Source organism: Phyllostomus hastatus, unplaced genomic scaffold (assembly GCF_019186645.2).
Source record: "Phyllostomus hastatus isolate PE091 unplaced genomic scaffold, TTU_PhHast_1.1 phas_contig_80, whole genome shotgun sequence".
In the NCBI taxonomy this organism is placed as follows: Eukaryota; Metazoa; Chordata; class Mammalia; order Chiroptera; family Phyllostomidae; genus Phyllostomus; species Phyllostomus hastatus.
This window is the reverse complement of record NW_025333960.1, coordinates 26,812,590-26,833,660: the sequence shown is the minus strand read 5'-3', so window position 1 is coordinate 26,833,660 and position 21,071 is coordinate 26,812,590. Positions and strand designations below refer to the sequence as shown.

The 21,071-nt window shown below is 41.0% G+C and overlaps 1 protein-coding gene across 3 annotated transcripts in view; it reads left to right on the top strand.

Annotated features, from left to right (window-relative positions):
* The first annotated feature begins 1,287 nt into the window (after positions 1-1,287).
* B4GALT6 (beta-1,4-galactosyltransferase 6) overlaps positions 1,288-21,071 on the top strand; it is a 64,748-nt gene continuing 44,964 nt past the window's right edge. Inside the window, exon 1 of one of the 3 annotated variants that reach the window (XM_045850285.1) lies at positions 1,288-1,388. Coding sequence is in view for 1 of the 3 variants with exons in the window: in XM_045850284.1 (XP_045706240.1) it covers positions 1,737-1,851 (115 nt within the window). In the remaining 2 variants the exon portion in view is untranslated. Of the gene's footprint in view, positions 1,389-1,548; positions 1,852-13,920; positions 14,018-21,071 lie in introns of those variants that run through there. The other 2 variants (XM_045850284.1, XM_045850286.1) reach the window with 2 other exon arrangements.

Genomic DNA, 21,071 nt, shown 5'->3' with positions numbered 1-21,071 from the left:
AGCTAAGGATCCAGCCTAATTTAGCTAGCAAGCAGCAGCAGCTTTTGAACAATGGGTAGGCCACAGCCTAGGAGGTGAGTTAAAACAATTTACCCATTAAAGCTGGTTGGTGCTGTCGCCCTCACAGGTCTATCGGCTGCACAGGAGTCCTTTCTGGCCACTTGAATGGATATACAGTAGTTGCAGTAGGACTACCTGGTGCTCACCCTCAGATGGGAAGGCAAGTCCTATTATCAGGGATGTACAGAGATCCATATCACATCCTAACAGTACGTTTTCATAGGAAGTGCTGCATGGGAGGTTTCATCCAGGACGGGGAAAACAACACCTGGTTCCCTGAGCGCATATTTTGGGAGGAAATTACCCCAGTGAAGTCACCTCCTGCAGACACCCCTTTCCCTTCCCGCACGTTATCCTTCATTATTGATCCCAGGGTGGAACGTTTCCGAGGCTCAAGACCCGGCCCTCGGCCGCAGGCTGCTAGGCGAGCGCTGAGGTCCCCAGGAGAGCGGGGGCGACGGTGACGCAAGAGGTGGTGGGGGCCCAGGTCCAGACGCTGAGCTAGGAAGCCGGTTTTCCCGCGGGCCTGGCCAATCAGGAGGCGCGGCGTTTCGGTAGCCAGGAGTGTAGCTGGTGGGCGGGGGCCCCTAGGTTTCCTCGGGTGCGGGCGCAGGACCGCCTGCAGTTCTCCGCGAAGGCGCGAAGCCCCCTGGGGTCTTAGGGCGCGCTCGCCTGTCCCGCTTTTCCTCCGCGGCTTCCTCGCCCCTTCAGAGCTGCCGCCTGGCGATCCAGACACCGCTCCGACGGCGCCCGGCCTCCTCCTCATCGGGCACCTCGCTGCTGCCCGCAGTGCGAGTCGCCGGGCGGTTCTTCGCCCGGTGTCCGCGGGCCGTGCGGGGGCGGTGCCGGCGGGGGCGCTTCACCCGGGCCGGCGGCGGTAATGCTGCTGCGGTTGCCGCCTTTGCGGCCGTGTGGACAGCTGGCAGTGGCAGCAGCCGGAGCCGGAGCCGGAACCGGAGCGCGCTCGTCGCCAACCCGGACGCCGCCTTCGCCCGCGTTGGGTTTCCGCGGCCGCCGCGGGGCGCCGGGGCCCGGTGCGGCATGAGGAGGAGGCTGCACGCCCGCGAGCGCCCAGCTCCTCGGCCCCCAGGGCCCCCGCAGGCCCCAGCGTGCGGCGCACCCCGGCTGCTGCCCCGGCGCCCACGCTAGCCCGGCGCAGGCACCAGACGCCCCGGTCCGGAGGAGGAGGAGGCGGCGGCGGCCCAGGCCTGCCAAGCGCAGGAGGCCCAGATTTTGAGCGCGTTCCGGACTCCGGGACGCCGCGGACGGAGCCGCCGGGGAGCCCGGGAGTGCTGCAGTTTGCTGCCCCTCTCCGCAGGGGCGCCGCGGTGCGCAGCCCGCCCATCTTCCCACCTGGGCTCCTTCCTCCCATCCTTGCCTGGCGGATAAAACGCGCGTCCTTGGCCTCCGCAGGTCCTTGCGTCCCCTATCCCCCGTCCAGCCCTTCCCCGCAGTCCTCCGGCGCTTCTCCTCCCCCGGCTCTCGGACCTCTCATTCATTCCGTCCGCTCCCTCCCTTTCCTCCTTCCCTCTCCGTCCCTCTCCCCTAGAACCTCCCCGCGCTGACCCCGTTGCAGTCTCGGGGTTCTCAGCCCATTCATGGAAGTTTAGGGCCTGGACGGTGCCCACAAGTCCGGCCAGAGAGCGCAGCCCGAGCTGCTGTGCGGGAAGAGGAAGATGTCGGTGCTCAGGCGGATAATGCGGGTCTCCAATCGCTCTCTCCTCGCCTTCATCTTCTTCTTCTCCCTGTCCTCATCTTGTCTCTACTTCATCTATGTGGCTCCGGGCATCGGTAAGCACCGAGACACACCCTCTCTTCCCACGGTCACACTGGAGGAAACGCAGGATGTTACTTAGGGGATTTGGAAACTGTATAAACAGAGGCCCGGCAGAAAGCGCTTTATTTGAAATGTTATTTCAGACGTGTCAGATAAACTGCTTCGGGGCATGGCTTTGGGATGTGAGTGTTGTAAATGCACGTTTAAATCACTTAAAGACTGCATCAAATGGACACAGCAAAATTAGGTGTAATGGCCCCGGATGCCCCGGTCGCTTTCTTGAGTACTCATGACAGCTTTATCCATTCAACATCAAGTCTTTAATCTTAAACTCAGATGTAATAACTGGCTGTAAAAATATGATGGAGAAACCAAGGGCAGGGAATGTGATTGAGTTCAAGAATGTACGTATTCTAGTGTTCTAGGTCACGCTATAAGAATGGGGTCAGTGAATATTTGTGCCATCCTTCAGAAATTTTTAGGTGATGAAGTTGTTTTTTAGAAACAGTGCTGCGTTATTTAGTCTGCTTGGGTCTGTTTTGCGAGGATAGTGGCCTTCCCTACCTGTTAGGATGACTTCTGAGACAAAATAATAATTAAAGTAATAAAGATGTAAGATAGTTTGTGGTTTAACATTTTAAACCGCTCATCATTTTTAACCTTTGGGCTAAAATACACTTTTGTATAATCTGTTTGAGTTGGCTTCTTAATTAAATGTCCTACTTCCTTAGCCCCCTTTGATTGAAAAGGTGCCAGTGTGGCATTCTAATGATTGAGAAATAGCAACTTCATATGGATATTAAAATACACTATTTCCAAAACTTTTCTGAGTTTTTCCTCGTTATTATGTATTTAGTGTTAAATTACTTAGTCACAGTGTCTTTGCCTATCATTTCTTATTAGACACTAGTAGTCTTTTAAGCCAGTGTCATTTCTCCCTTTGACTGAGCTAAAAATATATGGCCTCTTACAGAGTGAAAACACCTGCAGAATTTTGAGATGCGGTTGTTATCAGGGCATTGTCTGGTGGGGTTATAGATTATTGTAGTGAATTGTGGGGGTAGGGGGAGAAGCAAACCTCATTGAGACCATTTAATTTCCTGAAATTTTTTCTAATGAAATACTTTATTGACTCTTGAACAAGAGGGGTGACATTTAAATTTATTTCAATACTTCTCAAAGTAAAAATATGCAATCAATTAATTTTTTATATTTTTTATTAAAGTACAGTTAAAATACAATATTATATTGGTTTCAGGTGTACAGCTTGACTTTTTCTTGGTTGAATTTTTGGATTCAAGTAAGATGTATAAGCGCATGTGATGCTTGGAAAGACATAAATGGTTGAAACCTTTATGTATCCCAAAATAGAAGTGTGAGGTTAAAGTTGGAAGAGGTATGAGTATTTTAATGTATTATTTCCCTATAATGTAGCTTTTTTCTTTAGGCTAAATAAAACATTCCCTGAAGCCTGTAGTAGAAATGACAGTGATAGCTTAGTGTATTTAAGAGTAGTTAACCAAAATATTCAGTGAGCTTTTCTTAAAAATCCTCTGCCATTTTGGAAGTCTTAAAACTTAACTCCTCATTCTACAGCAATTTTTATTTTCTCATGTAGCCCTTTAAAGATTGGACATCTTTAGGGGATGTTATTTCATTAGACATTTAACTGATTTTGGAGAAAAAGGGTTTTTTTTACAATTAGATAACTATTTTCTTATTTTCTTGGTATTTTGAGTAACATGGTAAAGTTAAGTTACTCAAAAAGCTAACCAAAGGGAATTAGAATCCCAGCTGGTATTTGATAGTCATTAAAAAAAAATCTTTACCTGAGGGTATGTTTGTTGATTTTAGAGAGAGTGGAGTTGAAATAGGGAGAGAGAGAGAAAGCATCAATATGAGAAGGAAACACTGATTGGTTGCCTCCTGCACACACCCCAACTCGGAATTGAACCTACAACCTAGGTATGAGCCCTGAATGGGAATTGAACCTGCATCCTTTTGGTGTACAGGACAACACTCCAACCAGCTGAGCCAACTGGGGCCAGGGCAATAGTCTTCCATTTTTTGTTAGTGCATTAATGTTATCTATAGATTCTTAAAATTCAATTGATGTGAAATACTGACACATTTTTCTCATTTATGCTTAATGTTTGCCATAGCACAATCATTGATATGTCATAAAATATTGGCAATTTTCTTAGGTTCACAGACTTTAAAATACTGTTTTGATGGATCTTAATAACATTTAAAAAATTAGAGCCAGTAAGAATGAAAAGCAAAACTTACAATGTTCTATCAGTTTGTTAAATAGAATCTATTTTCTAAACCTAGTATTATTTAGCAGGAAAAAAAAGAGCTCCTTATTTATCTTTTAAGTACTGGGAAACAGTTTTCCAGAATTCACATTTTTGCTTGAAAGTTTGACTTTAATCATTGGCAACAAATAATGTCAGTTTTTCTCGACATGTCCGGCTCACTTTGTTCATTTTTGGGAAAATGCAGGTCAAATCCAGAAGTCTAAACAACCATCCATCGTTTGCCAGTTGTTCTTCCAAGTAAAAATGATGGTCCATGAAAAATGTGGCTAGCTCAGTCACAATGCAACAAGCAACCACACAATTTGATTTTCAGAATGACTGTGGTACTTTGGTATGCTGCAGAAATGCTTTATGCATGCTTTCCATTTCATCATAGATTTCTTATTAATGAGACGTATCTAAAACTAATTAGGTTCTTATAACTAGTTTATATAATAGGCACATAGAATATTTTTGAAATAAATCATATTTTAGCCTGAATTACATCCTGGGGCAAAATCTTATGCCTAAAGAAATCACTTTTTATTAATTTAAATAAATATTTTGAATCTCTTCTGTTAAATAGTTTGCATTAATCCTGTCCACATTAACCCGTGTTGTAGATATCAATTATATTTTCCTGCCTTTTCCATCCAGAGACCTACTTTTGTCCTGTGCCTTCCCCAGGCTTCCTGTCATTTTCGTTGCTCTTCTTGGTTCCCTTCGCCTGCATTCTTCTTTCCCGCCCTCTCTTTGTGAGCAGATAGTAGCACACATTTGCAGACATTATAATCTGTTTAGTTTCTAATGTTTTCCCATGCTGCTCGAGAAATTTTTTGGTTGTTTCCGTCTTAATCTGCAATGGGTTCTGTCAAACTCAGAGCTCATTATTTTAAGAATAATTTGAAATATTTTCCTTGAAATTCTAATGCATGCAGGAAACACAGAGAAAATCTTTATATTATGAACTTTAGCACCGAGGAAAATTGGCCTGCAGTATCCCTCTGTCTCCTTCCCCCAGAAGTCCATGGACAGATTGCCCTAGCCCACCCGGCAGAGGCAGAAATTGTGAATTGTTTCTCATTCTGTCTCTACCTTTGTGCATGATTGCATAAAGGTGAGTCCAATTTCCTTCCAAGGAAACTGGCTGCATTGAGAATGGAATTCCATTTAGTATGAAGCAGCTTCTAGCATAACTTCCAGCATAGCACAGTTATTTTTCTGCTATAGTATCAATGAAGTAGAGGAGCTGACTTGTAGATTCATTCAGCAAACACGAATAGAGAACCACAGAGAGGCTAGACATTGTTTGAGGCATGGAAGGTAGAGAGATGACTAAGACACATTCCTTTCCTCACACTACAATGGGATGAGCTACTATGAAAGAGCTGCAGTAAGTCTTTGGAAAGCATGCAGGCGGTGGTGAGGGCAGGTTAAGGATTTCCAGAGGAGGTGGTTGGAGTGGGTCCTTGAGGGTGGACAGGATTTATCTGAACTGAGTAAGGGATTCTCATCAGAGGGAACAGCATGGGGTTCCTGAAAATAGAATAGCATTTCCATTTGGCTACATGTGGGGTGGTAGATGGAACACACTGGGAAATCTTGGGGCTCTCCTGCCCAGCCTAGTGTTCTGGTGCTTGAGGTCCCTAAAATTCCTGGCAGACAAAACTGGTCTTGGCTCTCATAATGTTCTCAAAGCTGTGTCTGACCAAGAGAGGAGTTTATGTGCCTGTGATCAATGGGGTAATGTGGGGACGATTGTACAACTCCCCTGGAAGCGGAGGATTTCACTGTTCCTTTGACTCATCAGAGTCCCTGACCCATCCTAGGCAGGGGACAAGCTGCTTTGTTTTTTAAGTAAGGGTGGAATCTGGTTGGACCACTTTGGTCTGAATTCCTGTGGGCTCTTGGAAGGAATCACCTGTCTTAGTGCTTTGTCATTTGGGCCTCCAGAGGGCTTGTGCCCTGCAGGGACTGCTGGAGTCAGTGATGGGTGGTCAAGGGGGAGGCATATATGTGCAAGTATATGTGATGTGGGAGGGGGGGCATAGTTAGGTCCTTGCTCAGAGCCTCCCTGACCTTTTGGCTGGGTTCCTCTTGGCTGGCGCAGAAGGTAGCTGGTTATCCTGCAGCTTTCCTGCCATAGCCCTTTAAGCCTCCTGGCCCTGTCCGGATGAGCCCAGTTGTGTTCTTTTTGCTCTGTTATCACCTGCTTTGTGTTTCAGAGGTCCTTCGGTTTTCCCTGCACCAAGTGCTCTCATCTACTCTCTCATCGACACACACCTTTCAGGGGTTCTTTCCATTTAGGCCACAGTGTTGGTCACTTCTTTCCTTTGGGCCTTTCTTACAAGCCATGCATCCCATGCTTAAATTTTTGTCCTGTAAATTGCAGGAAAAACCAGAAGTTTGGAAAAGAGGAATGATGCGGTTTTCTGTTCTAGAGCAATTCTTCTAGCATGGATACAGGTTATGGAGGACAGAACCAGTGGCGGGAGGGTGTTATTTCAGTAGCTCAGGCAATAGAAGAGGAGAACCTGATCAGGGTCACAGTTGGATCAGGGCCGAGTTGAGAAGATGTGAATAGTTGGATTGCAGGAAAGGGAGAAGCTTTAAGACAATGCTTGCCTTCTAACTTAGACAACAAGGCTTTGTTGATAGGGAACAAAGAAAGGCACACGCCTTAAGGAGGCTGTTTTGATTTTAGAGAAATTGAACTGAATACCCATAGGATCTTCAGGAAGAACTTGTCAGTAGGTAGACAGATGGAAATAAGGGTTTAGAGCCCAGGAGAAATGCCTGACAGGAGAGAGATTTGGGTGTCTTCAGCGTAAAGGTAAATGATACTTAATCTGCTTCTTACCCGACATACCTGAGTAACAAAACTAACTCTGGCAAGCAGAAGTGACTAAGTTAGTTACTCTTAAATGTGGAATGATAGGGGTTAAATTGTAATATGAAAAAGGTCCATGCATAGTTTGAAAAGCCTTCCCATGAGACTCTGCTACCCAATTTTACTCACCAGTCCCAAATGTGGGTCAGTGTGGTTGGTACCCTGGAAAGTTTCGGTGGCCTGCTGCCCAAGGAGAGCTTGTGGAAGAGAAAGTAGCCACAGATGAAGTCCAACAGCTTAGAACAAGTGGGAAGTAGGAACAGGAAAACAAAGTGAAAGAGAGATCATGGAAGTGAAGAAAGGCCTTTGCAAAAATAAGTAAATAAGTAAAAATGATGATCAACAAGACAAGTATTTTAGTGGGATGAAGTTCTGTGGGGTAAAGTCTGGAAGGAGAACTGTTGACTTGGAAAGTAGGAGGCCTGTAACTGCCACTGCAGGGGCAGTTTTTGTGGCGTCATGGGGCACCAGCCAGAGTGTCCTGAGCTGGGTGGTCAATGGGAGGTGAAGTAAAAGTGACTCATTTAGTGGACGATAGGGGGTGAAGTGGAAGGTTGTAGAATCAGAGGAACTTGACAGGATGGAAAGATCTGAGCTTTTGTCGAGGCTTAGGGAATAAAGGCCAGGTTTGAAGATCTGAGAAAGTGAATGAATTATGAAATGTGATCTAGGAAGACTTTATTTTTACTTATTCGGGTAGCAAATGTTTGTCTGTACCAAGCACTGTGGTTCAGGATTGAATAGGATTCACTTGGTCGCTCTCTTCATAGAGCATACAGCCAGTGGGGAATTCACACAATTGAAGAATAACTATACTAGAATAGATTGTGAAATACTGTTATAGGTGTGCCAGTAGTGCGGTTGGGGGCACTAAACTAGTTTAGGCATTAGGGAGAAGAGGAAGTTTAGGTTGAGGTCAGAAACTCAAGTTAGATAATTAAAGGGTTGGCTTGGAGAAGTATACTTCTGACTGTAATGCAGTATTTGAAGGCTAAGGTGAGAAAGAAATGGAAAGTAAAAAAACAAAAAACAAAAAAAAACAACAGCCTCTGAAGCATGGAGCACAGAGGGGAGTGTGGGCTGAAGCCAGAGATAAAAAGTGACTCCAATCATATGTTGTAGATCCTTGTAAGCTGCGTTTGAGAACTTGTACTTTAGCCTGAGGACAGTGTCAAACCATTGATCTTAAATTTTAAGTAGGAGAGTGATGTGACCAGCTTCGAATTTTATTTTATTTTTTTATTTTTAAAAAGATTTTATTTATTTATTTTTTAGGGAGGGAAGGGGGGGAGAGAGAGAGAAACATCAATGTGCGGTTGCTGGGGGTTATGGCCTGCAACCCAGGAATGTACCCTAGCTGGGAATTGAACCTGGGACACTTTAGTTCCCAGCCCGCACTCAATCCACTGAGCTATGCCAGCCAGGGCCAGCTTCGAATTTTAGGAATACTTAGCATGGATGGAACTGGAGAGCATTATGCTAAGTGAAATAAGCCAGGCAGTAAGGGACAAATACCATATGATCTCACCTTTAACTGGTACATAATCAACAAATGAAAAAAGCAAACAAAATATAACCAGGGACATTGAAATTAAGAATAATCTAACAATAGCCAGAGGGGAGGAGACAGTGGGGAGAAGGGTTTTCAGGAACAACTATAAAGGACACATGGATAAAACCAAGGGGGAGGGTGGAAGCAAAGGAGGGAAGTGGGTTTGGCTGGGGTGGAGGGGAGTGGGGGGTAGAAAATGCAGACATCTGCAATTGAACAACAATAAAGTAATTAAAAAATATTTAGGCTGTACTGGTAAGAAGCAAGATTGGAATCAGGGAGGCTGGGTAGAGGGAGTGGGATCGTTGTATAGGTAGACTTTTTGGAGATGGGAGAGAAGGAGATAAAGGTGTTTGTGAGAGCAAAAATTAGATGCATATGGAGAGGGAAGTGAGGGAGTTCTGATGAGGTGGGTGGCTGAGTTATCTGTTTAGAGTGAGGGGCTCTGTTTATGGAAACAAATCGCTGTATAGAGTGAACTGTTTCCTAGATGAGTTTAAGAGATTAGGTTTCTGCCCTGGCCCATCCTAGAGGCTCAGTAAAGAATTGTTGACTGACTGAATGTTCCTGATTAAAGCACTTCTGTTTGAATGCCAGCTCCAGTTCTTCTCTCACCAGCTGACTCGTCAATGCCATTCTGATGTTGAATGTTAGACACCTTGAGAGAATATCGAGGGGATTAGGAACAGTGGAGAAAATGCCAGGATTAGTCAGTGTATTAGATAATCTATTACTTCCTAACCAATTACCCCCCAATTTAGGAAACAACAGGCATGTATTTTCTTAGAGTTTCTGTGGGCCAGAAATCTGGACATGATTTGGCTAGGTGCCCTGGTTCAAAGTCTCTTACTAGGCCACAAAGTGTTGGTTAGGGCGATTGTCAAAGGCTCCCTTGGAGGAGGATCTGCTTCCAGTTCACCCATGTGTATTTGAGGTTTGTTGGACTGGGGACCTCAGCTCTCCACAGGTTGTTGGCTGGAGGCCTCATTCAGTTCCTTGACACGTGGGCCTCTCCATACTTCCTTTGACATTTTTTTTTTCAGAGAAGGGTCACTAGCTCTAGTCCACACTCAAGAGAATGGGAGGCCTTCTTAGAGACTGCCTACCACAGTCAGGTCCCCATTCTTGAGCAGTGTGTTTATGGTAACGCAGCTATATTGTTTCAGTGTTAGTGAATCTAAATCCTATGGGCTTGTGGGAAATGAGGTATTTTTGAAGGGGAAATTGATTTATTGAAACCTGACAGTGCTAAACACCATTCTCCATGTCATCGTCGTCCTCCTCCTTTCTTCTTCTTCTTTTTTTTTAGATTTTACTTATTTTTAGAGAGGGAAGAAGGGAGAAAGAGAGGGAGAGAAACATCAATGTGTGGTTGCTTCTCATGCGCCCTCTACTGGGGACCTGGCCCATAACCCAGGCATGTGTCCTAGGCTGGGAATCAAAATAGCGACCCATTGGTTCACAGTCGGCACTCAATCCACTGAGCCACACCAGCTGGGGCTCCATTATTCTCTTATGAATAAATTTGAGGTCTCTTAAACAGTGTAGCAGAATGATATGGTGATGTATTTGTTCTTCAGCAGCGTTCATCATTACTGCTTTTTAATGTTTATTAAAGGTAAAAATAGCCATGTCTGTGAATATTTTCAAAAGAAAAACTCCTAGATTTGTAGTCTCTGTGTATGGTAGATATTTCAAACACTATTTGGAATTTGGTTGGCAACAGAATGCATTTTCCTCTTGAGTGTTATAAAATGTGGATAATTTTCTAACCAATCCTAGGACGAGCCTGTTGATTATAGGATGCATGAGAAGGTTTCTCAAGGCACTTGTGCTATAGGCCTTGGGCTTTGCTTGGGCTTGGGTTGTAGCTGTGGCTGCTCCTTTTCCCAGCACAGCCCCTATATTTGCTCCTGTGACCGAGGGCCCAGGGCCATGAGAACCTGGGACACAGAGGCCTGTGTCTGGAGACAAAGCTTTGTGCAAAGAAGCCCCAGGAACAAGATCCCAAAGTTAGCCCACTGCTTTGTCCATGGAGGTGTCTGTACTGTACTCCCAAGTCCACACTAGGAGGAAGGCCTTGTTGTAAAGAAAGGGAAGGAAAGACAGGCTCCTAAAGATTGTCAGTTGCCCAAAGTCTCTCATCCTTGTTGGAGAAGCTGAAGTAGTCATTTTTTGGAAGAGCTGAAATGCATACCTTGGGATACCTGACTCTTTCCACTGTGCTTCATGGAAGGAACTGATCATTGTTGCCCTAGGAAGTAGAAGATTGGGGTGAATTAGGCACTCTCTCTCTCTCAGCTTAAAGGCATACCATATGAAAGAGAGCTGGTATGCCTTTTTTGGGGGTAGCTTCAGCTAGCAATGAGGGTAATTACAACAAGGCAGACTTTTGGCTTATTATAAAACCAAACCAAGTCATTCTAATTGAGCTGTAAACAATGAAATACGTGGCCTTAGAAGCTCTCCTTTCATTTTATGTTGTCAAGCCCAGAGTTTCAAACCTGTTAAGGCTGGAAAGGGTACCTTGCTTAGGAGGCTGGATAGGTTTCTGATGGCCCTTTAAGCCCAGTTACTCTGTGCTGTGTTAGACTCTGCGGCTGCTTGGCTCACCCAGCCAGAGGCAGACCTGCTTTTCCACCTGTCCCTTCTTCCACCCACACTCCCTTCAGTGACTTGTTTTCCCTTTCACACCTGCCTTTCATGTTGTCTTAACCTCAGTAAAAATCTGGAGATGAGGGAGGAGCTGCTGTGAGCCGAGGGTAAGAAGACGTGTTGCAGAGTGATTTTTTTAGAACTTGAATTTCCTAGGTCTTGTTTTAGAGTTCTTGGAGAGCTGAGGGCCCCTGAGGCCTTGTGTGTTTGCAGTGTTCTCTGTTTGGTCCATTTTCTTGGCCTCTCTACCAAGTGGGTTATCAGTGGCATGTGGACCACTGCCTCAGACTGCAGTTTACCTGTTTAATCAGAACAGCCTCTGCCCACCATTTCTTTCATTCTTTTTTTTATTTTAATTTTTGGAAGACACAGTGATTTAATATTTAAAAGACCTTTTCTTTCCATTTCTGTCTTTTGTCAGGATAATAACAAAGTGAATAATATACGAGTAACATTGTGATTTGAGTTGAAGATCAGGGCAGCTGAAGGTTGAAAGTAGGTTTTCTGAGGATACTCAGAATGCCATTAACTTGTCATTGCAAATTCAAGAGTTCCAATTATTACTAGGTATTTTTGCCTCTTGTCTTGAGACTCCTGGAGAATTTTGGCTAGCAGTCCAATTTTGTCTTTTCCCTAGCATGGAAGTCCCAAAATTGACATACCGTTAGCTAGACTCACCAAGAAAAAAAGAAGATGCAAGTAGATACAATCAGACACAAAAGGGGAGAAATTACAACTAATGACAAAGAAATACAAAGGATCATAATAGACTACTATGAACAATTACACTGCAACAAATTATATAACTCAATCGAAATGGACAAATTCTTAGAACCATATAATCTTCTAAGTCTGAAAAGTGAAGAAATAGAAAATCTGAATAGATAATAATAACAATGAGATTGAATCAGTAATCAAAACACTTCCCCCAACCAAAAGTCTACGATGAGATAGCTTCACTGGTAAATTCTACCAAATATTCAAAGAAGATTAATACCAATCCTTCACAAAATCTTCCAAATGGCTGAAGAGGAGGGAATGCTTCCAGACTCATTTTACAAGGCCAGTATTACCCTTATACCAAAACCAGACAAGGACACCACACAAAAAAGAAAATTACAGGTCAGTATTTCTGACGAACACAGATACAAAATTATCCTCAACAAAATATTAGCAAACCAAATTGAACAATACATTAAAAGGATTATAAACCATGATCAGGGGGGGTTTATTCTGGGGATGGTTCAACATTTGAAATCAATCAACATGATATACCACATTACCAAAATGAAGAATAAAAATCATATGACTATTTTAATAGTTGCAGAAAAAGCATTGAATAAAATTCAACATCCACTTATGATAATACTGTCAACAAAGTGGGTATAGACTGAACATACCTCGACCTAATAAAGGCCATGTGTGACAGCCTGACAGCTAACATCATCAACAGTGAAAAGCTGGAAGCTTTTCTGTTAAAATCATGAACAAGATAAGGATGCCCACTCTTTCTTCTTTTATTTAACATTGTATTGGAAGTCTTAGCCGAAACAATTAGGAGAAAGAAAGAAAAGCATCCAAATTGGAAAGGAAGATGTAAAATTGTCAGCATTTGTGGGTGATATGGTTTTATATGTAGAAAGCTATAAAGACTCTACCAAAAACCGTCTAGATTAATCAACAAATGTAGTAAAGTTGCAAGGTACAAAGTCAGTATGCAAAAATCTGTTGCATTTTTTTACACTAATAACCATCAGAAGGAGAAATTAAGAAAATAATTTCATTACATCAAAAAGAATAAAAAACCTAGGAATAAGATTAACCAAGGAAGTGAAAGACCTAAACACTGAACTATACGACACTGATGTAAGAAACTGAAGATGACACAGATAAGTGGAAAGATATTTTGTGCTCATGAATGGAAGAATTAATATTGTTAAAATGTTATTACCCAAAGCAATCTACAAATTCAGTGCAATTCTTATCAAATTTCAATGGCATTTCTCATAGAAATAGAACAAACAATCCTAAAATGTGTATGGACCCAGAGCAGCCAAAACAATCTTTAGAAAGATGAACATAGTGGGAGACATCACACTCCTGGATTTCAAACTCTATTACAAAGCAATAATAATCAAAACAATAGGGTATTGGCACAAAAACAGACACACAGATCAGTGGAATAGACTCGAGAGTCCAGAAATAATCCCAGGCATATGTGATCAGTTAATTCATGACAAAGGAGGCAAGGATATCCAATGAGGAAATGATAGCCTCTTTAATAAATGGTGTTGGGAAAACTGGACAGTCTTATGCAGAGAATGAAAGTGGATCACTATCTTACAACATACACAAAATCAACTCAAAAGAGATTAAAGACTTGAATGTAAGACCTGAAACCATAAAAGTCCTAGGAGAAAACAAGCAGTAAGCTTCCTTGACGTTGGCCTTGGTTATGTTTTATGGAACTGACTTAAAAGGCAAAGGCAGTAAAAGCAAAAATAAACAAATGGAACTGCATCAAACTAGAAAGCTTCTGCCTCGCAAAGGAAATCATCAACCAAATGAAAAGGCAAGCTACTGAATGGGAGAAGATATTTGCAAATCATATCTGATAGGTAGTTAATATCTAAAATATATGTGCTAATACGCTAAGCAAAATAACTCAGAGAAATACAAATACTATATGGTTTCATTTATATGTGGAATAAAAAGCAAAAGAAAACAAAACCAGTCTTAGAGAACAGACTGGTGGCTGCCAGAGAGAGGAGAGCGTTTGTGGGGTAAGTGAAACGGGTGAAGGGGATCAAGAGGTACAGACTTCAGTCATAAAATAAGTAAGTCATGAGAATGTAATGTGCAGCATGGTAACTATGGTCAATAATACTGTATTGCAAAACTGAAATTTGCTAAAAAATAAATCTTAAAAATTATCACAAGAAATAAAATTGTAACTTTGTATGGTGACAGATCTATGGTGATCCTTTTGCAATGTATATTAATGTTAAATCATGTTGTACACCTAAAACTAACATAATGTGTGTCAATTATACTTTAATTTAAAAACAAAAGAGAGAAACAAAAAATTAATGTTTGGCTAGAAAAGTCTTTTGATAACATCTTTATAGTTAAATAGTTATATGAAGTTTGTTACTATAACATGATATCTTTATTAAAATATTATCTGTAGTAATATTTGGGGTTTGCCAGTGTTAACAGGACTTTACTGAAACCATGTTCTATATATTATTGCCTTCCTTGATAATTAAGTTAATTGCTTAGAAATTATGACTTTTAATTATAGTGCAATTTCCAGTTTGACTCAGAGAGGAAAGCTGGACTTTTAAAAATTTGACTCAAGAGACCTGTGGTAAATAATTATAAGGCGACTTGTTTATTTTTTTGATTTTATAGAGAGAGAGAGGGGAGAGAGAAAACATTGATTTGGTTTTTCTTTTTTAAAAGATTTTATTATTTTTATTTTTAGATTGAGGGGAAGGGAGAGAGAAAGCGGGGGAGAGAAACATCAATGTGTGGTTGCCTCTCACATACCCCCTGTTGGGGATCTGGCCCATAACCCAGGCATGTGCCCTAGACTGGGAGTCAAAACAGTGACCCTTTGGTTTGCAGTGGGCACTCAATCTACTGAGCCACACCAGCTAGGGCTGTTTTTTTTATTTATACATCACTGGTTGATTCTTTTTTTTTTTATTTTGAGAGAGACATTGATTTGTTGTTCCACTTATTTATGTGTTCATTGGTTCTTTTGTTAGAGAGAGAGAGAGATTGAGACTGAGAGATTGAGATTGAGATTTGTTCCACTTATTTATGCATTGAATGGTTGCTTCTTGTTTGTGCCCTGAGTGAGGATGGAACCTTGGTGCATCAGGATGATGCTCTAACCAACTGAGCTACCCAGTGAGGGTGGTGCCTTGTTTATTGATTTAAAAATATTCTTTAGCTTTGAAAACCATTGAAATTCATTTCCCACACTTCATTCTTTTCCCTCCTGCTTGGTTTACAGTCATTTTCTTTTCATGAATAACTTGAAATTGTGAAAGGTATTTTAATTGCGAAAACACGAGGAAGTTGAGGATGGTTGAAAACATAGTTCAGATTGGTCTCACTTGTATTTTTTCTTATGATAGAATTTGTAAGTGGATTGAGATTCCTTTCACATTCACCTTATATACTCTGAAATAATTAATTTCCCATAATTTTATAATGTTTCCTGGGGATGTTTATTTACAGTTTTATCTTTTACTCTCTAATTTCATTAAGTAAATTTCCCTACTGATTTAGTTTAAAAACTCTACTTAATTTCCTGAATTCTTCCTTTCTTAATTCCTTCATTTCCTTCTGATTCGACTTTTCTCCAATGTGGTTTATAACTCTTAATTCTTTGGGCTTCTGTCATGCTTTAAAAAAGCTGTGCATTTATTTTAAATGAGCAACAGTGAATTAACAAATGGGAGATCTGATAGCTGTCTTGTGTTAGTGTTTTCATATTTCTAGGCTCAGAATCTATTTTTTGAATTATTAGCTAAGTTTAAAGTATCTTTTAAAAATATATTTTATCGATTACACGATTCCGGTTGTCCCAATTTTTCCCCCTTTCCTCTCCTCTGCCCAGTTCCCCCATTCCCTCCAGCAGTCCCCTCTATTAGTTCATGTCAATGGGTTGTACATGTAAGTTCTTTGGCTACTACATTTCCTATACTGTTCTTAACATCCCCCATCTATTTTGTACCTACCAATTTGTACTTCTTAATCTCTGCATTTTTCCCCCATTCTCCCCTTCCCCCCTTCCAGCTGATAACCCTCCAAATGATCTCCATACCTATGATTATGTTTCTGTTCTGGTTTGCTTAGTTTGTTTTTTAGATTCAGTTGTTAGTAGTTGTGAATTTGCTGCCATTTTAATGTTCATAGTTTTGATCATCATCTTTTTCTTAAATAAGTCCCTTTAACATTTCATGTAATAATGGCTTAGTGATGATGAACTCCCTTAGCTTTATCTTGTCTGGGAAGCACTTTATCTGCCCTTCCATTCTAAATGATAGCTTTGCTGGATAGAGTAATCTGTTTTGTAAGATCCTTGTCTTTCATCACTTCAAATACTTCTTTCCAGTCCCTTCTTGCCTGCAAAGTTTGTTTTGAGAAGTCAGCCGACAATCTTTTTGGAACTCCTTTGTAGGTAACACTTTGCTTTTCTCTTGCTGCTTTTAAGATTCTCTCTTTATCTTTAATCTTTAGCATTTTAATTATGATGTGTTTTGGTGTGGTCCTCTTTGGGTCCAACTTGTTTGGGACTGTCTGTGCTTCCTGGATTTGTATGTCTATATCCTTCACCGAATTAGGGAAGTTTTCTTTCATTATTTTTTTCAGATAAGTTTTCAATTTCCAGTTCTCCCTGTTCTCCTTCAGGCAGCCCTATAATTTGAATTGGTTCATTTGGAGATGTCCTAGAGACTTCTTATACTATCCTTGTTTTTATTTATTTGTTTGTTTGTTTGTTTTGCTGTTCTGATTGAATGTTTTCCCTTTCTTATGTTCCAAATTGTTGATTTGATTTTCAGTTTCATCCCCTTCACTGTTGGTTCCCTATAGGTTTTTACTTATTTCACTTAGTGTAACCTTCATTTCTTCCTGGGTCTTTTTTATGCTGTTGACATACTCAGTGAATTCTTTGAGCATCCTGATCACCAATGTTTTGAACTCTACATTTGTTTGGTTGGTTATCTCAATTTCATTTAGTTCTTTTTCTGGGAATGTGTTCTGTTCTTTTATTTGGGCCACATTTCTTTTCTTTTTTTAAAAAAGATTTTATTTATTTATTTTTAGAGAGGGAAGGGTGGGGGGGGGAGAGAGAGAGAGAGAGACATCAATGTGCGGTTGCTGGGGGTCATGGCCTGCAACCCAGGCATGTGCCCTGACTGGGGATCGAACCTGCGACACTTTGGTTCGCAACCCGCGCTCAATCCACTGCGCTATGCCAGCCAGGCTGGGCCACATTTCTTTGTCTCCTCAGTTTGGCAGCCTTCCAGTGTTTGTTTCTGTGCATTAGGTAGAGATGCTTTGACTTCCTGTCTTAGTAGTGTGGCCTATTACAGAAAAGACACTTGTAAATTGTGTGGTGTGGAGCTTTAGGTAATCACCAGAGTGGGGCAACCTGCTTCACTACTTTGTGGGGTGAAGGCCGGGAGAGGAGACAATGCCACTGCCTGGCTTCTGGAGGATTGCCTGGCACTCGCCCTGACTGCTGTAACTTCACTTAACTCCCATATGTGACTGGTGCTTTTTCAGCTGTTGCCCTGGCTGAATCCCAGAGGGGGTGAGTCTGAGTAAGTTCTAACCTCATGTTGGCCCTTTGAGCAGAGTCTCCTGAAAATCTAGCAATTTTTTCCAGTGCCCCAACCCCCACTGGTTTTTACAGCCAGAAATTATGGCGATTTATCTTCCTGACGCTGGAACCCTGGGCTGTGTGGTCTGACCTGGGGCTGGGATCTTTCTCTTCCAAGGATCCCTCCTGTTTTATCCATCACATGTGAATGTGGGACCATCTGTTGTGCCACCTCCCCACCCCTCTCTGTGTCTCTGGCACTCCCACCCATCTGGATGAATGTGACTTCTGTAAATCCTTGGTTGTCAGACTTCCATATATCTTGATTTTCTGATGGTTCTGGGTGTTATATGTTTTGAGGTTTGATTGCAATTTTGGTTGTAATTTTTGTAGTTATATGAGGAGGTGAAGCATATTTACTTATGCCTCCATCTTGACTGGAAGTCAAGTTTAAACTATCTTGAACTGATGATCTGATTGTTGCAAAAGTACTTCCAATATTTCAGGTTGTTTTTGTTTCTTCAGGGTTTTGGTTTTTATAGAGGAACCCTACTGGCCCCTTAGTTTCTGGAATTGCTTAGCAAATGGTAGGCATTCAATAAATATTTGTTGAATAAACACATCTTCACCCTGAACATCTTTGACAAGATCATTGGAAAAGTCAAATTTTATTTAAAAAATTTTACCTTGATCCATATTTTAACACAAATAAACTTTAGAAATAACACTGTTAATTGTTATACTACAGAGTGGGACTGGCAACACACCTGTCATGAAGAATTTCTTGTGAATTTTTAGTGTCTACATCATCAAAGCTTGAGCTGTTATCTAAGATCTGACCTAGACATGTACTGTATATGATTACTGTATATGGCTGCTTGATACAATGGGATGATGAACACAGAATTCTTTCATTCTCTTTTTGTTAGTCAGCCCATGACTGACTTGAAAGATGGGGAGGACAATATTATAGGTTGGTAATTTTTTGTACTGAGATTTCCTTGAGCCCATACTTGGCTTTCAGTTATTATCACTGTGGTAAGATTCTCTTTAAATAGTACTTTGATGTAAAGTGAATTGTTTTATAGTCTGACACAGCCTAGACTTTTTTTTGTTTTAAACCCAAGCAGTACTTTGGTCCTAGACAAAGCATGAACTGTATTTCATATATTGTCTGGCTTAATCCTGGGTTTTATAACATTATTATTACAGATAATATAGTTGGCTTTACCAACCTAGATGAGTAATTTCTGAGAATTTGTTGAAAAGGGACTAAATGTTGAAAAAAGAAAGCCTTTAAGCATCTGAAATAGATATTTAAAAGATTATTGTGAATTCTTAGAAATTCAGAAATACCTGATTCAGATACTGTAGTTAATATCAAGGAGCATTTGTAAGTGGTATTTTGCTTTTTGCCATATTGTTTTTTTTTAATTTATTTTTTATTGTTATTCAAGTACAATTGTCTCCATTTTCTCCCTGCCACTCCCCACTACCCCAGCCATCCCCATGCTTTTTGCCACATTGTTTATTTCCTTATGTGTTCTGTAGATAATATGGGAAACCATTTTTTCTCTTGTAACTTTAAGTGCCCCTTCTTTTTGTAAAATTTATTTTTATTGTAATTTTTCCATTACCATTTATCCCCCTTGTACCCTCCTCCCACTGCAATCACCACACTGTTGTCCATGCCCATGAGTCCTTTATCCTTTAAACTCCCCCTTCCCCACCCATAGCTGTCATTCTGCTCACTGTCTATGAGTCTGTCTCTATTTTGCATGTTACTTCAGTTTGTTCATTAGATTCCACGTGTGAGTGAAATCATATGGTATTTGTCTTTCTCTGACTGCCTTATTTCACTTAGCGTAATGTTCTGCAGGTCCATTCATGCTGTCAAAAAGAGAAAAATTTTCTTCTTTTTTATGGCCAAGTAGTATTCCATTGTGTAAATGCCCCATAGTTGTTTTATCCACTCATCTACTGATGAACACTTGGGCTGCTTCGTATCTTGGTGACTGTAAATAACACTGCAATAAATGTAGGGATGCTTATGTTTTTTTGCATTAATGTTTTGGGTTCCTTCCGATATATTCTCACAAATGGGATAGCTGGGTCAAAGGGCAGATTTATTTTGAATTTTTTGAGATATTGCCTTACTGCTTTCCACAGTGGCTGCACCAATCTGCATTCTCACCAAAGTTCAAAAAGGTCTCCTTTTCTTCAAATTTTTGCCAGCACTTGTTAGTTTTATTGTTGATAACCATTCTGACAGGTGTGAGATGGTATCTCATTGTGGTTTTAATTTTCATTTCTCTGATGGTTAGTGACATTGAGCTTCTTTTTATATGTCTGTTGGCCATCTGCATGTCCTCTTTGGAGAAGTGTCTATTCAGGTCCTTTGCCCATTTTTTAAATTGATTGTTTTTGGTTTTGTTTTTGTTTTGGTGTTGAGTTTTATAACTTCTTTATAAATTTTGGATCCCAGCGCTTTATCAGATGTATTGGTGAGTAGTATGTTCCTTCATTCTGTGGGTTGTCTTTTTATTTTGTTGATGGTTTCCTTTGCTGTGCAAAACCTTTTTTTAGTTTGATGTAGTCCCATTTGTTTACTTATTCTTTTTTTGTCCTTGCCTGAGGAGCTATATTAGATAAAATATTGCTACGAGCAGTGCCCAAGATTTTAACTGCATGTGCTTTCTTCTAGGATTTTTATGGTTTCAGGTCTAACATTTAAGTCTTTGATACATTTTGAATTTATGCTTGTGTGTGGTGTAAGAAGGTGGTCTAGTTTCACTTTTTTACATATATCTGCCCAATTTTCCCATCAATTATTGATTACACTATTGTTAGCCCATTTTATATGCTTGCTTCCTCTATTGAATATTAATTGGCCATAAAGTTATGGGTTTATTTCTGGGCTTTCTATTTTGTTCCATTGATCTGTGTGTGTTTTTGTCAGTACCATGCTGTTTTGATTACTGTGACCTTGTAGTATAGTTTGATATTAGCGTGATTCCTCCAACTATGTTCTTCTTTCTCAGGATTGCTGTTGCTATGCAGGGCCTTTTGTGGTTCTATATACATTTTAAAAAATATTTGTTCTACTTCTGTGAAATATGTGATTGGAGTCTTGATAGGAACTGCATTAAATCTATAGATTGATTGCTTTGGGTAACATGGATATTTTAATGATGTTAATTCTTTCTATCCAAGTGCCCCTTCTGACTTCCCCCTCCTCAAATTAGTTGACATCTGGTTTATCCCTCCCATTGTCACTTCTCTTGTAACTTTTTACATTGAAGACTTTTCTTTTTCTTTGTCCATCCTTCTCCTCTGTGATATAAAACGATTGCTTTTTCCAGCTTCCTGCCTCTCAGAGTCATTCAGACCTGTAATTGAATGCCAATTTTTTAATTCTCCCTATATCATATTTTTGATCTTATAATGGGAAAAGTTTACCTATCTCCTTGGGTGCCATTAGTTTATTAGGGCAG